The sequence below is a fragment of the Actinia tenebrosa genome, unplaced genomic scaffold (assembly GCF_029948245.1).
Source record: "Actinia tenebrosa isolate PJP-AT-01 unplaced genomic scaffold, QUT_ActTen_1.0 PGA_scaffold5__44_contigs__length_20552954, whole genome shotgun sequence".
Taxonomy (NCBI): Eukaryota; Metazoa; Cnidaria; class Anthozoa; order Actiniaria; family Actiniidae; genus Actinia; species Actinia tenebrosa.
The window spans coordinates 737,305-751,822 of NW_028292582.1; the positions used below are offsets into that span (position 1 = coordinate 737,305).

The 14,518-nt window shown below is 36.3% G+C and overlaps 2 protein-coding genes across 5 annotated transcripts; both read left to right on the plus strand.

Moving 5' to 3' along the window:
• The first annotated feature begins 501 nt into the window (after nucleotides 1-501).
• LOC116294215 (cytosolic iron-sulfur assembly component 2A) lies at nucleotides 502-5,121 on the plus strand. 2 transcript variants are annotated; one of them, XM_031701767.2, is made up of 6 exons: nucleotides 502-655; nucleotides 764-783; nucleotides 1,558-1,699; nucleotides 3,324-3,373; nucleotides 3,634-3,679; nucleotides 4,915-5,121. In XM_031701767.2, exons 1-6 carry the CDS (start codon nucleotides 559-561, stop codon nucleotides 5,010-5,012), a joined length of 453 nt encoding a protein of 150 aa, XP_031557627.1. In that variant the 5' UTR covers nucleotides 502-558; the 3' UTR covers nucleotides 5,013-5,121. The 2 variants fall into 2 exon arrangements, with proteins under 2 accessions (XP_031557627.1, XP_031557628.1); XM_031701768.2 differs by lacking the exon at nucleotides 764-783 and adding an exon at nucleotides 906-925.
• A 2,622-nt stretch (nucleotides 5,122-7,743) lies between these two features.
• LOC116294212 (uncharacterized) lies at nucleotides 7,744-14,518 on the plus strand. Of its 3 annotated transcripts, XM_031701764.2 has the most exons (4): nucleotides 7,744-7,899; nucleotides 9,239-9,358; nucleotides 12,336-12,718; nucleotides 13,736-14,518. In XM_031701764.2, the coding sequence occupies exons 2-4, from the start codon at nucleotides 9,292-9,294 to the stop codon at nucleotides 13,958-13,960; spliced, it is 675 nt and encodes a 224-aa protein (XP_031557624.1). In that variant the 5' UTR covers nucleotides 7,744-7,899; nucleotides 9,239-9,291; the 3' UTR covers nucleotides 13,961-14,518. The 3 variants fall into 3 exon arrangements, with proteins under 3 accessions (XP_031557624.1, XP_088894012.1, XP_031557625.1); XM_089037886.1 differs by lacking the exon at nucleotides 7,744-7,899 and having other exon boundaries at nucleotides 8,847-9,358; XM_031701765.2 differs by lacking the exons at nucleotides 7,744-7,899; nucleotides 9,239-9,358 and adding an exon at nucleotides 10,416-10,629.

A 14,518-nucleotide genomic window follows, 5' to 3' on the forward strand; every position in this document is an offset into this window, starting at 1 on the left:
TAATAACTCGCGTATTTATCTATCCCCCTAACTTTTTACCGACCTATCTCCTTACCTACTCACCTATCTCTCTACCCACCTTTCTCCCTCACCACCCGACTACGTACAACTCACCTTTTTACCCTTACCATCCGCCCACCTACCCACTCACTTATCTCCCTATCCACCCCCTACCTACAGTCAACTCTCGCCTTGCGGACACCCTGATATTACGGACTCCTCTCTATTTTATACGGACAGGAGCAAAATCCCCGGCAAAAATAATGACAAAGAAATGACCGTAATTAATTCTCGTTATTGCGGACGCTGGCTATTACGGAAACCAAGTGACGGTCCCGAATTCACTTGGAATCAAACCCTTGGTAATCTTTGAGGAAAAATTACTTGATTTATTTTTGGTTGCTAACCAAGATGTCGATCCAAACCGTACAGCAGTAGATTTCGTTGAAATACAATATGCTAAAGGTTCTTGGGTTACCTGTGACAATTTTAGTTCCCAGTCTTCATAGTAAAGTCCACGGCCGGTCCAAAAACAAGATGGCGGTGTTGAGAGGTTGAATGATGTCCAAAGAAACACCTAACGATACCAACACTGGTAGTAATCTGACGACTGAGCAATGCCAGCAAAATATAGATCTTGCTCTGGAGGTCTACGGTAAATGGTTGCTAGCATTAAATGTTTGGATTAAGTTCTGCTTTTCTCCAGAGCAGTTTATTGAAATGACCTTTGATTAAGGCTAATAATGTGTTGTTTTTCCCCCAGATCTCGTCAAAGATATTAAGGTACGTTATCATAGCAATGCATCTAGAAACCCTGTCCTGAATATGGCTTTGATTAATACCTCAAGTCTAGACCAAACCTAATTTACTACCTGAGAAGGTAAAACCTCTGACTAAATCCCCAGATCTCGTCAAAGATATTAAGGTACGTTATCATAGCAATGTATCTAGAAATCCTGTCCTGAATATGGGTTTGATTAATACCTCAAGTCTAGACCAAACCTAATTTACTACCTGAGAAGGTAAAACCTCTGACTAAATTGGAGAATCTGAAGAAAACCCTCAAATTAATAGAGTTGAGACCTAACAAACTCTACTCACTTATGACCTGAGTCTAAGAATCAAACCCTGGAGCCGAGAGGTGAGTGCACTACTGTTATGCCACTCTTGAACCCTTGATATCCTGGACTATACCAGAAATACACAACTTGTAATTATGAGGCAAGTTGCAAGAACCTTTGTGTCCTGTAACACATTAGGTGGAAGGTCGTGAAAAATATTGAATTTGAGAGCTTCAAGTAAACTGAGTGAAATTTTATGTCAATGTTTTCAGTTCTAAACTCATTTTTAAACTTTAAAAAAAGGAGGGGGGTAGGGGGGGTTGACACCATAGTCTTGATTCCCTTACCCCCCCCCCCCCCCCCCCCCCCCCACACACACACACACACTAGATCTGCCCCTGCAATTCCTTCTTAGGAACTCTTTTACTCACACAGCTATATATACCTAACTTATGGGTTATCTAGAAGTAAAGCTATTGTATTAATGTTTCACTAGGATCCAGAAAAGCCTCAGACCTTGGAGGAATTGAATGTTGTATCAGAAGATAATATCAGAGTAGAGCAAAATGGAGGAAATAATCACATAACAATCATCTTTACCCCTACCGTGCCACACTGCTCTTTGGCAACCCTCATAGGTGTGTAAACATATTGTATTTATTTACTGCATAATCAGATGGAAGTGACTCTATGTCCTTTGCCACTTAATTTACCTTCAGTTTTTGAGATAAAAATGAAAATATCTCACTTACTGAGCTTTGAATAACTTCTGATTCTGATACGTAAAAAAAAAAAGGGTTGAGTCGAGTTTATTCCATAACTTGGTCATGTGGGGAGTGGGGTTGAGTGAAACAGCATGTAGGGAGAGGAAAAGTAGGGAACCTCAATCTCCCCCACTCACTGCGCTTTGAAAACAGGACAAAGGAAAAAAGAGACTGTTAAAAGTCTATTCTTACTCATGCATACTAAGAAATAATGGCTCTGGAAGCAAGAAATGATAAAATAGTACATGCTGGCAACAAGGTGATACCATCAACCAATGAAATGCAATTTTTTAGGGTATAGCTGCTGGTTTATATTATTGCAGTAAGGAATATTAGAATTAAATATCCTCTCAGCCAAGTGAAGTAATTACTCATCCATGATCTTTTGCATATTTTGTGAAAGTTGAAATTTATGAGAAACCAGGTGATTGAATTCACCTTTTGAGCGCTTGCCAAAAACGTGTTGGATTGTGTTATGGTCACCAAAAAGTTCTGATATTGTTCTCAGATTCTCATACAAATTCTCTGACTATAAAAAAGAAAATTCAGATCGATTTCTTGAGTTACTATTCTAAACAGCAGTAAGAAAAGCTTCTGGGGGGGGGGAATGGGGGGCATACGCTATACCCCCAGACATATAAACGCCTGTAAATTTGTCAATTTTCAATGGCCGGCCAGTTTTCTCGGCCGATATAACACCTGACATAATAAATCTTCTTGGAGTTACTAAAATAAAGGTGCTCTTTCCAGTGATGGTATTGGATGGTATTGGTTTTTCTCTCAGTTTAATTTTAACTCAACCCAATTTGCGGCCCCCATTTTGGCAAGGGGTCTATTAATTAGAATTATTTTTTACGGCATTTTAAATTCAAAAGCATAGTTTGTTCTACTTTTTTTGCATGATAGATCTACATTAATGAACAAATTGATTGATTGAGGACAGATTTACATCTCCAAGAGAGAGGTCAATGACCTTTATCTTCAAAGGTTGATGCAGCAGATCTTGAAAAGCAACCAGCCAAGACCAATGGCTTCTTTACTGATGGATAAACCACATAAGAAACCATCTAGCATGACCAGCTAGCGTGAACAAAGTTGACAGCTCAGTTAGCTTATTAAAACTTGCATTTTAATTTATAAAAACAGGGTATTTATGCCCAAGGGGGGTACTCTTGCCCATTTAGGGTAGGGATGTGCAACTGAGCCTACTGAACCATGACCCTGATCCGGTGTAAAATCGCTGAAATTCATACCCTGTGCCAGAGCAAGATCACTGAAAATCATACCATGTTGCGGTATTGCAAAAATGGATACCCTGTTCCAGAGAGGAGAGAGCATGATTTCATATACCCTGTTCCAGAGCGAGCGCGATTTTATATACCCTGTTCCAGAGTAGAATTGCTGAAAACCATACCTGTTTGGCGGCATGTACCCGTATAGCAAATATAGGGGAGTACCCCCCCCCCCGGATTTATGCTAACAGTATTGTTTTTTACAGGTCTTTGCCTTAGGGTCAAACTGGAGAGAACACTGCCTGACAAATTCAAGGTATTATCAATATCCCATCGAAAAAAGGAATGTTAGCAGTATATAAAACATTTCTTTTTTTGGAACTATCAACAACATATAACATGCAGTTCTGAACAATTTGACTGCTTGTTTCAATAATAAATAAATTTAAATGCTTGCTTATAGAAAGCAGGTTTTATTTAAAAATCACAAGACTTGTATAGTTGTGTCATTTCCTGTAAAATCTGACATCTTGTGTTATTTTACCAACTAATTTTGTTTTATTCTTATTTAAAAAGCTGGACATTTTCCTGGCCAAGGGAACACACTCAACTGAACAAGAAAGTAAGTTTACAACACTTAGATATTTACCACAATTTGTAGGGGGGGGGGGGGGGGAGGTAAGATTGAAACCTAGTTTGTATGGACAATAATTACCCTGAAACTGCATTGTTGTTTATGCAAAGTTTGTTTTATCGTGTACGCTAGGGTTGCAAGCTTTATTATCATTTCAAGCATTTAAATTATATACAATTTAAGAAATTTGAAAAATATTCCTCATTTAATTTGGGGTGGGGAAGGGGGGGGGGGGCTATAATCTGTGCCCCCCAGCTGCTATGTATGACCCAGAATGTTACATGCACTGTTTTGAAGTTGAACATTGCAGCTCACACCACAACCAAAAGATTACCTGTACACGCTGTCTTTTGTCCACACATTTAAAATTATTGTTGACTTCTCATTCCATTATGACATTTTTTATATGTTATAAAATTATGTTTTCTGGTTGAACTTTGAATTCACATTGCATGCAGAAACAGACAGTATTCCAATGTTACAGTGCTGTTTATAGTGAACTTAATTAGTCAGGATTTGATGTATATTTACTTATTTTAAGCTGTAGGTTTTGCTATTCTGGTTGTCCCTTGCCTTCTTAAAAGCTCCCAAAACCTGTCATAATTACTACCAGATAGTTTTGTATAAAGCGAGGAATAATATTAAATTAATATTGATATTCTCTTGTAAAGGAACCAAAAAATAATTTGGAAAAAAAGTTATAAAAACCCAAGATTAAAATCTATAACCATGTCATCCACGTACACAACTTCCATGCAGTAAGCTCTGTAGGAGAATTTCTTGATACTTTGAACTTCAACATTGAAATACTATTCCATCCATCCCCCACAGAGCACGCTAACTAATGCCGTGCCAACTATGCGTAAATGAGGTCATGAGTATATGATACGCTCTACACGTTTTCATAAGGGATTAGCCATTAGATAATTGATGGGGGGGTTGCAGGAATTTTGGTTGCATGATATTTATTTTTTTGGCCCAACCCTTGCACGTTTTTTTTTTTTTTTTTTTTTTGCGTTAGATATTTTTCTTCTAGCAGAAGGGGTTGCATGATTTTTTTTTTTTTTTTTTTTTTTTTTTAGGTTTAAGTGCTTGCTCGATATTTTTTGGGGGATTTATGCAACCCCCCCCCCCCCCCCCCCCCCATCAACTATCTAATGGTCCGTCCCTAAGCTGGTAGAAACATGGAACATGGATGTGACAGTTGTGTTTTCCCCCCACAGTCAACAAACAAATTAACGACAAAGAGAGAATAGCTGCTGCAATGGAAAATCCCAACCTCAAAAAGATAGTTGAGGACTGTATTGAGGAAGAAGGTTGAAATTATAGGAACTGTATCCTTATCATAACAAAATTAATGAATCTTGTAAAACGTGTAAAGATTTTTTTTTAAATATAAAACTCAATTCGTGATTAAACAATTTAACGCATTTTTGAAGATTTGTTTATATTGAAAGTTGGGCTTCCTGTGGTGAGGCAGGGACTTATTTCATTTTTACTGATGAGGCTGCCATCTTGAATTATTTTGTTTTCAGTAAAAGATGGGATGCCGAAGGAGCAAATATTTGGAAGTTTATAGAAAGCAAAGCTGTCAGTGTTTCTTTTTATGTAACTTCACGTTCTCCAATGTGTAACACATATGAAAACTAATTGAATTTGCTGGTAGTTGGGGCGATTTGTAAAACGCCAAACTTTGCCTCTCTATGCTTCATAAATGTTTCTAAGTTTGCTCCCTGAGCATCCCATAATTAAAGTGCCGTATCAGTGAAAAAAGTCTCTTCCGTCTCGCGGCATTTTCCCCAAAAATAGAAATTACGCCTTTTATGCAGTATAAAAAGAAAACTATTTACTGTAGAACTATTGCTCCGTGTGGAGCACTTAACCATCCTCACAAAACGCAACGTTCGAGAGTTGCATTTAGTGATAGAAACCTGGTTGAGAAACAGGGTAATTGTATTCAGCATTCAGTCATGTTTGTTTTCCATTGGACTGTGTTTACCCATTTCTATTACATTAACGAGCATTGTTTCATGATGACTCTCGATATGAATTCGATGGGACCGATATAATTTACAAAGTATATAATTCAATAAGAACAGTATTAAAATCTGCCTTTTCAAAGCAAATCACAACGTACAGAACTTCAAAGTTACCTGTCAGTCGTAGTTATTTTTAGAAAACTCCACTCTATATTTTTTTTACCGCCATTTTTTTCTTGAAGCAAAGAGTTACTTACTTGGCATCGCCTATAAGTTTTTCGTCACATATACGGGGATCAGTTATGTGGCTGCTGAATTTGAACTGAAATTGTCTGAAGTGAACTAGTGTTGAATCACATCAAAAGACGTTTAATGCACCTTTAATTTAATTGTTTAAGCAGCTCGGCTTGGAGTCGTTCGCGTTGTTTGTCAAACTCGTGGTCCCGCCAAACGTCAAATGGCTAGCTTAGTTCCATAGTCGTTTAATAAAGCGTTTATCAGAGATAAAAAGTCTTTTATCAGATGCTTTTCAAGCTTCTGTAAAAATAACTTCAGGAAAGCTAAGAAAGCCGTTTCTGTTTCTGTTGTTTTCTGTCTTCTAAGTCATAAAAGAGCACGAGCGGCGCGGCGGCGTTTAGTTAGAAAGGTCTGTACGAGAACGGTTTTTTGAACTATGATGTTCATCAAGCGATGTTAAATAGCGAGAAAATCAGGGTTACATTGTTCATTATAAAACTAGATGCCAATACATTATTTTGTGATTTTAGCTTCCGCTCTCACTTAGAATCCACCTGCAGCCCTGTACCGTGCCGGGGAGGGAGTACGTTTAAAGGAAATAATACTTTATCTATTTTCAACAGTCGGGAATATTTCAGATTAAAGCTTGTTTTCAGTTGAATCACTTTGTGCTATTCCGGCATGATACCACAAATGTATCCTAAAAATCCTAACTGAACCTTACTTTCAAACCCCTTTATAACAAGCCAGACATTTCTTAACTAAGGAGACAGCTTTCGTAGGCGGTTCAAGATTGTACTTTTTGTATTCTTGCCTTCTATTTTAAAACTATTTTCTTTTCAGCACCTGGACGTTGAAAGGATTTTTCACACTTTAATGGCGTTGGTAAGAAACTTTATTATATTTTTAAAAAGCTTTTAAGAATGGAATTCAGTTTAATCAGTTTATTTAGAAAAGGTATCGTAGACAAAATATTAAGCAGCTCTTGAAAGTACAATGAAAAACAGTACTAAAAGTCTGGCTCCAGAAAAAGCTCATAAATTTACGGAAGGAGAAAAAAAAGCCTCGCCTCTTGATTTTTTGTTTGTGTGTATGTTTGTATGGCAAGGGTTTCTCTTTCTACAGTTTTGGCTTGCAATCTCTCGTTTGAACCAACTGAAACAGCGCAAATTCATAATTGCACATTAACAAAACAATGGCCCGGCGTGTTTTGTATGGACCACAAAGCGATAAAGCACCGAGTTAGCTCTGTCATAAGAAATGTGGTAATATTGTGGGGGAAACTTCTGAAAGCGTAGATTTTAATAGAACTCAGATATGAGCTAATTATGTTTCATTTAAATACATAATGTATCAATTTATTTTCCTGTTGTTCGAAAAAGAGTGTTTTGATTTCCTCGAAAATAAATGTTTTATCTCGGAAATGAAAATAGACGTAAATTATGGCTGACAGCATTTTATAGGATATATTTAGTCTAAATAATACCTGCATTTTATTTTTAAGGAAGGCTTAGTTTGTTTTTTTTTTTTTTTTGCTTTTTTGAATTTGAGAAATGTCATCACTTTTTCAAAACACTTTAGCTGACAAACGTGCTATGGTGCCGGTTTTTGCTTCGCTGAGTCATATTTAGTTTGGGCTTAAAATGTCAAGGTAGCTATTATATGATTCAGATGTTTGATAGAAATAGCAAAACACTTTCATAGTCAATATATTAGTTGAATTTATGTATGATAATGTAAGATTCATGACATGAGACAGCATGGTACATGTTGGACCGTATCAGCTCTTAGCTTAAACCAGCATCCGTTTTCACCTTCAAATCATATCAAAATATCCCAGAAACGAAACCAGAATTGTTCTCCACTGTCTCGATTCTCTAACATCATGCAATTTGAATATATAAATCACGTTTGGCGATTGTCTTGTGTAAAACTAGCACATTCACCGATTGCTCTCTAAATGGCTGCAAGGAAAGAACCGGAAGTCCCAAGGTAGTATTTTTCTCCCTCGTACATATACCTCCCCCAACTTCTGCTTACCGATCTTTCTTACTTTGTTTCCCTTTCGCATATAAAGAACTAGAATGTACGAGAAGATGATTGAGAATTACGTATTTCAAAAAGATTGAAAGTGTTAGCGGAAACAATCGAACATGGAGCGACACATAAAGAATGAAAACTAGGATAGCAATTATTAGAATTAAAACTAAATAGCAACAAAAATATTTTTCACATGCTTACCAAATGAAGCGTTTAAAAAAATTCCGATAAAACTATGCCAGGTTTAGCTCGTATTAATTGGTTTTGGTCGATCTTTAGTGAAAAAATCGTTAGTGTTTTGGGACTCCACGCACAGATGTGAGCTTCTTTTTGTCCCTTTTCGATATGTTTCTTTTTAAAACTTAGTTTCCAATAGCTACAGGAAGGAGGATGAGTTATCATTTTAAGCTTTTTTTATCGTCATTTTTCCTTCATTTCCTTGCAGTTGAACATACGCTTTATTTCTTTCATAAAGTATAATTCTTAAATCGCTAACTTTTGATAAAAATTTTTATCAGCAAAAATCCCCGACAAACTAACATAAAATGACCAGATTATTATGACTTGAACAGACTCACTGAACTAAAAAAACTCTGTCCAACTCCGACAAGTTCCAAATATGGCGAAGTTGATCATATTTTGTTTCCGGCCTATCCTCTATGTTTGACCCCTACAAATAAATCTATCATTTGAGGAAATCTTCTGGGTCGATAAGCTACTCAAACCAGCCAGTTGTGAATTACGTAGAGTTTTGTCAATTAGTTCTAGTCTAGGGTCACAGAATTTTCTAGGAGCTCGTTTTTGGTGACTAAATTCGGACTAAATTCTTACTTTTGCGTTTCTATGTAAGAAAATAACGTTTTACAATCATAATTAGGTCAAGCCATGGGTTAAATGATTGCCTGAACTATCAGTGAACATTTTGTTTTAACAACTTTGAGTTGGTAAACAAGATCAATTGTGATTGGAGTAACGCAATCTGCAGAATAGAGAGACCGGAAGTCAATATGTCAAGATTTCACACGTGGCTGGACTAGGAATATGAAACTTCCGCCAATTCATTTTGCCCCTCCCCACCTTGTCAATCAAAGTTTGTCGTTGATATAAATCGTGATCTGTGTTGAAAATGTTTTACTGATACATTGAAAGTAAAAGCCAGTGAACTAAGGGACAAATCCAAGGGAAACGTCCAACTTGTATTTTACACGCAAAGAAAAGAGAAAATCAAAAAACGGCGTTTAAAGTAATCAGAATCCAAAAAAACCTCGTTATCTTTTAACGAAAATTTCAGGTCAAAGTGTGCCAGACTTGATCAATATTTCTAGAGGTATAAAACCCCAAAAGATGGAAGAATTACTGAGAGATTTTTTCAACGATCCAAGTACAGAAAGATACATGATGTCGAATTGTGGTAAGTTTTATAAATTGTCTTATATTTATCATTTAAAAAATATATTTTACTTTGAAGTCACATTTCTTAAATACAATTTTATCGACAATCAATCTTTAATTAAATCTGACTTTACGATTGCCAATTGCCTATAATTAAGAACATCTAAACGAGAAGCATTCTTCTGAAAAGTTCTTAAATTTTTTACAAAAATTGTACATGTATTTTTTATAAAAATCTTAAGATTTAGAATTTCTGATATCGCAGGATTGTTTGTTTATATCCTCGCCCACTTTAACACGGTGAGTTCAAAAGGTTCACGTTAACTAAACTTCTACATTACATCAGTACTCCATGCTACGAAGTTTTTCTTGTAACTAGTTCGTTTGGTCAAGTTAGGACATTTTGAGCCCTTAATTTGAAGGAAACCTTTCATGTGCAGATTGAGAAAGATTGGGAGGTTGTGTTAAATATCGTTTTAGCATGATTCTTGTTAACAAGGGTTCTACCTGGCCGTGTTTTTAGAATGTCGTGTACTAAGGTTGACCAGTATCCTGTTGGAACCAACTCCAATTGATCGCATTTAATTACAAAGTACTTCCTTGATTCATAAAGTAATTCTAGAGCGCTTGTAAGCAGAACAGGAAGACAGGAGCGTTTTGCAAAAGGAAAACAATGAAAAAAGAAGAAAAGAAGGAGTAAAAGCATCGTCAAGGCCCTTAAGGCTCACTTGTTGACCCACGTACTGTGTAGATACGCTAAGCTCCCCCCTACGGCAACTCGTTCCGAGGTTGTGGCTTTGAATTTGATACAAATTAAACATTTCAGGAAACGATTGTATTTAAAATCAACTTGAGAAAAGAGTGACGAAGACTTATTAAGCACGGGAGCTGCCGCGCAGAAATCTTGTTAAGTTACGAGACCTTCATATTTGAAAAGAAATTTGCTTATCAGCTAGTTTCGTTATTCACATTTTCAACTAAAAGCGAGAACAAATGATAAAACTACGAAATGAGGAGTTTCACTTTCAAATCAGCTCAGTAAGACATATCCTCATGGCAAGATTTTAGTTATCACGGCTTCGAAACAGCCAGAGAGAACTAGTACAATTTTGTTTCGTAATTTTAGGACATTTAAGGTTTTTTTTTTTTTTGCTTTTAAAAGTTTTTTTGAAAATCGCACATGCGGAAAGTCGTAGATCTTTCGTTTTTCCTGATGACCTAAGCGAGGCATAGTCAAACACAGAATGAAACCAATGAAACTTTGCAAAAGCAACACGACTTTCATTACTGGTAAGAACTTTTGCCGGATTTTCCACTTTTACTGATCATTTTTTCTTCTGTTGTCATTCCAAATACACTATATATAACTACTATACTTTCTATTCTGTGTTTTATTTGAATTATGACAACATCGATTATAAATCCCTGTCGCTTTCACACTCTACTGTAGTCATTGACATATCACAAGGCCTTTCCCCCTTTACAAATAGGCCACTAATTCTTCCTAGTTTTCAGTCGGTATGTGAGGCTTTCTAAGTCTTAATTCCGCCAATGATGATTGAAAGTTATAATTAACTGCCCGGTGCCAAGATATTTTATTCCAGCGGACATGAAAAGAACTCCAGCCTGTTTATGCAGTGTTGATCTTAGGGAGTTGTTTTTGAATCAAAACTAGCCGTTTATGATTCTAAACAGAGACAGTCTATCTTTACTACTTAACTCAGGGATGGACAGTGCAATCCGTCCAGTGTTTTAGTAGCGGTGTGTTGTTATCAGTCTTAATCGTATCAATTTGCTCTTTTTACGAACTTAATGCATTGACTCGAGATTCAACCTCTGACTGATAACCAGAAAAGTCTGGGCTCTACTGAGGACAATGGTTAATTGAGTGTACTGATCTGTAAGGTCGATTCAATCAGGATTTTCTTTTTTGATAACTGAAGATTTCAATATCGTCTCTCTTAGGATCTGAGGATACTGACATGCATTGATTCACAGCTTCTTCAAGTCTACCATAAAGCTTTTTGACACTAAAATAAAACCTTCTAGTGGGTTTCGAATCAGCCATATTAATAGTTCCCTTAGTTGTTATGATTAGTGAAGATTGCGAGCTGTTTTACGAGTGGAAAACTACGTTATGCTGTGGATCACTCGATTGGCGCGCCCTCGTGATTCTATGCAAGCGGAAATGACTTGTTGGGCGTGAGTCGATCAGTCTCACAGTTAGTGAGATCAACAGGAAACCCCTTGTATTTTGTATGAAAAGGTTCCGCTTGATATACGTGGATTGTCTGTAATCGTGTACTTTTTAGTTTGCGCAATATGAAGTCATATTTTTATTCTTTCACTTTAATACAATATTACATTTTTTCCATGCGTGGCGTCATTTTAACGTTCAATGGACAAACAAGGGTGTGGTATTTCGCTTTGGGAAACCCGAGCAAGTGTAGACACCTAATGAAATAACAACATTAATAATTTTGAACAGTGTGTCAGCGAAAAACAGATTACACTGTCTAGATCTAAAAATATCAACCAATCATGACAGCAAAATTGATTATTTGAATAATATAATGTTAGTGGACTTAGGGGAATTATGTTTTATTTATAACTTAATTATTTCATTTTTGAAGTGAATATGTACTAATTATTTTAAACAGTTTTTCTTCTTTCGGATTATTTAGATGGGTATTTTTTAGTGCACAAACGCCAATACGTAGCAGCTATAAATAAAGTCAGTAAAAATACCAATTGACCAATCACAATTAAAGATGAAAGATTTCAAATAACATGATACCTTTATCAAATTTTTTGTAGTTAGCCAAAAAAAAAAAAAAAAAGAAAGAAAGAAAGAAAGTCAAGCAATGAAAAAGAAATAAATTACAGCAACAAATGTGATAAATTACAAAAAAAAAAAAAATGTAATTAAGTAAATGTTCCCAGCATTTTCACTCGTTTATTTCTTTATTTTTTAACCAATTAAACTTCATTTTCAGAATGTGATGAAGAAGTAAAACCATATCAAGTAGCCAAACGCGAGCAAGAAATCTATTCCTCTTGTTGCTACAGCAACTCACCATGGCAACAGATCCCAAGAAACCCCTTAAATACATACAGAGGTGAAGCAGCATACAGCCACGAGGAACGAGTGTATTTCCTTAACCTTCGAAGCGTCTATGAGAAAGTACAGTGCCGAAAAAACAAGCACTCAAAACAGAGGGTTACAGGAGCAGTCATAGATATGATGGTGACGTACTGCGCGCAGATACAACATGTTGAAGTCTATGTCGAAAGATTACCAGAGGCTGCCAAGCTATGTGGCGATCATAATGGACAGGTGCCGCTCAAACCTCGAATGGATAATCTCATGCTTACTGATGTAAGTACTGTAATCACAAGTGTGCATGTAAAACGAAACAAAACTAGTTAGTGTTTGAATAGCATGTCTCGTTGGTCGCTCGTGACTTATTGTGTGTTGTGTCCTCGTGACGTACAGTGGATATATCAGGAAAACGGTGTTCGTCAATAACTGACAGTTTTCATTTCTTTCTCATTTCTTTCCGTTTGTCAAAAATAATCAGACATTCTCGTAATCAGTCTTCCGTTGGAACAAAATGTTCGGTTAACCCGTTACAAGTTAATTAAGCCAAGCCATTATACCCCCAGTGTCTTGTTGTTGACATAGTGTAACAACTAAACAGTCTTCTATTAGATAATGTGGGGATTTTTTTGATAAATCAATTATTATTCGTTGGCCCCCTTTTTCTTCCAGATGGATAAATAAACTGTACTGAGTAATACAGATGTTTATTTAACCGAAATTTGTATCGGAATGATCAATAAAGCGTTGGATGTCCAATTTTGTTTTGCTCTCAAAAATAAAGCCCATGCACTCGACTGTCCGTTCCATCCTTTGTGTAACGCAGCTTTTGCGGTTTGTAAAAGCAGAATTCTAAAGTTCCCCCCAAAGAAAGATCGTGGAAAGTGGAAGTGAAACAACATTAGAGAGCTGAATATATTTAAACCTGGGTTTGAAAATTTCCTCAAGAAATTGCCTCATTACAAGACACCTTTCCAATTGTCAGGTGACATTAGATCACCTGAGTCCAAGGTTCTCTAAATTTCAATCTAACGAAATTTCCTTTGAAAAATGCCCGTCATATTGCAAGTTCTGTTATATTTAGTGACAAATCTTGTCAGCTCCTAAGTTATTTGCATAGTAATTGCTCGTTCGGTAAATAATTTTTCTCGCTTCAGCTAGGTAGAAAATACACTAAGGGCTGACCGCTTTCAAAGACCGCACACGCGTTAGATACCCACGTTACACATTAAAACACAGAGAACATCCAGGCTGATACTAACGAAAGAATTGGTTAATCTTTTTTTTTTCTCGCAGGATTACCAAAGCCATCAGTATTTTTCCGTTGACTTGGACGCAATTTACGAAAGTCCAGAAACTGGCTGTCCTGTCTATAAACTATCTACCGTGGACTCTGAAAGACGCAATCGATTCCGTCTTGTCGTGTATATAGTGTTCTTGGATGGTACTCGCAGTCGCCCTACCTTCAGCCTTTCCTTCCTTCTAAGAAGCAAGAGAAGCACACGATGCTCGCCTTACTAAATAGTATATTTTTCATACTTTTTATATACTTTATATTACAGAACCAAACTATTTTATTGTTTCGTACTTTTAATACATGTATGTCAAATGCGACGAAAGCATAAGAGTAAGATTTATTAACGTATTATGATAGCACATATTGAGCAGTTGTCATGGTTTCTTTGATTAAGATTATATAGAAGCATATAATATATAGCATTTGAGATTAAGTTATATAGTCATTGTTAAGATATGTATTATTGGAAATTTATTACATAGTCGACCAGGTTCAACCTCATTTAGAGAAAAGGTTTTCATACACAGCCGAAGAAAACACTTTGATACTGTCTCACAGGCAAATACATACCATGTGCTATAATTACCAGTCCATTACGCCTCACTACACCTAATGAATCCTACCCTTTACCATCTTTTTCAGTCACCTTGTCTGAAAATCTCTTCCCTCACTCATCGTCATACCGGCTACCAAACCTTATCTTTCTTTTTGAGTCTACATTTACTAGCTTATACTTAGAACTGCTTTTTCTTTAGTATAAATAAAGCTAACTTACTTATTCA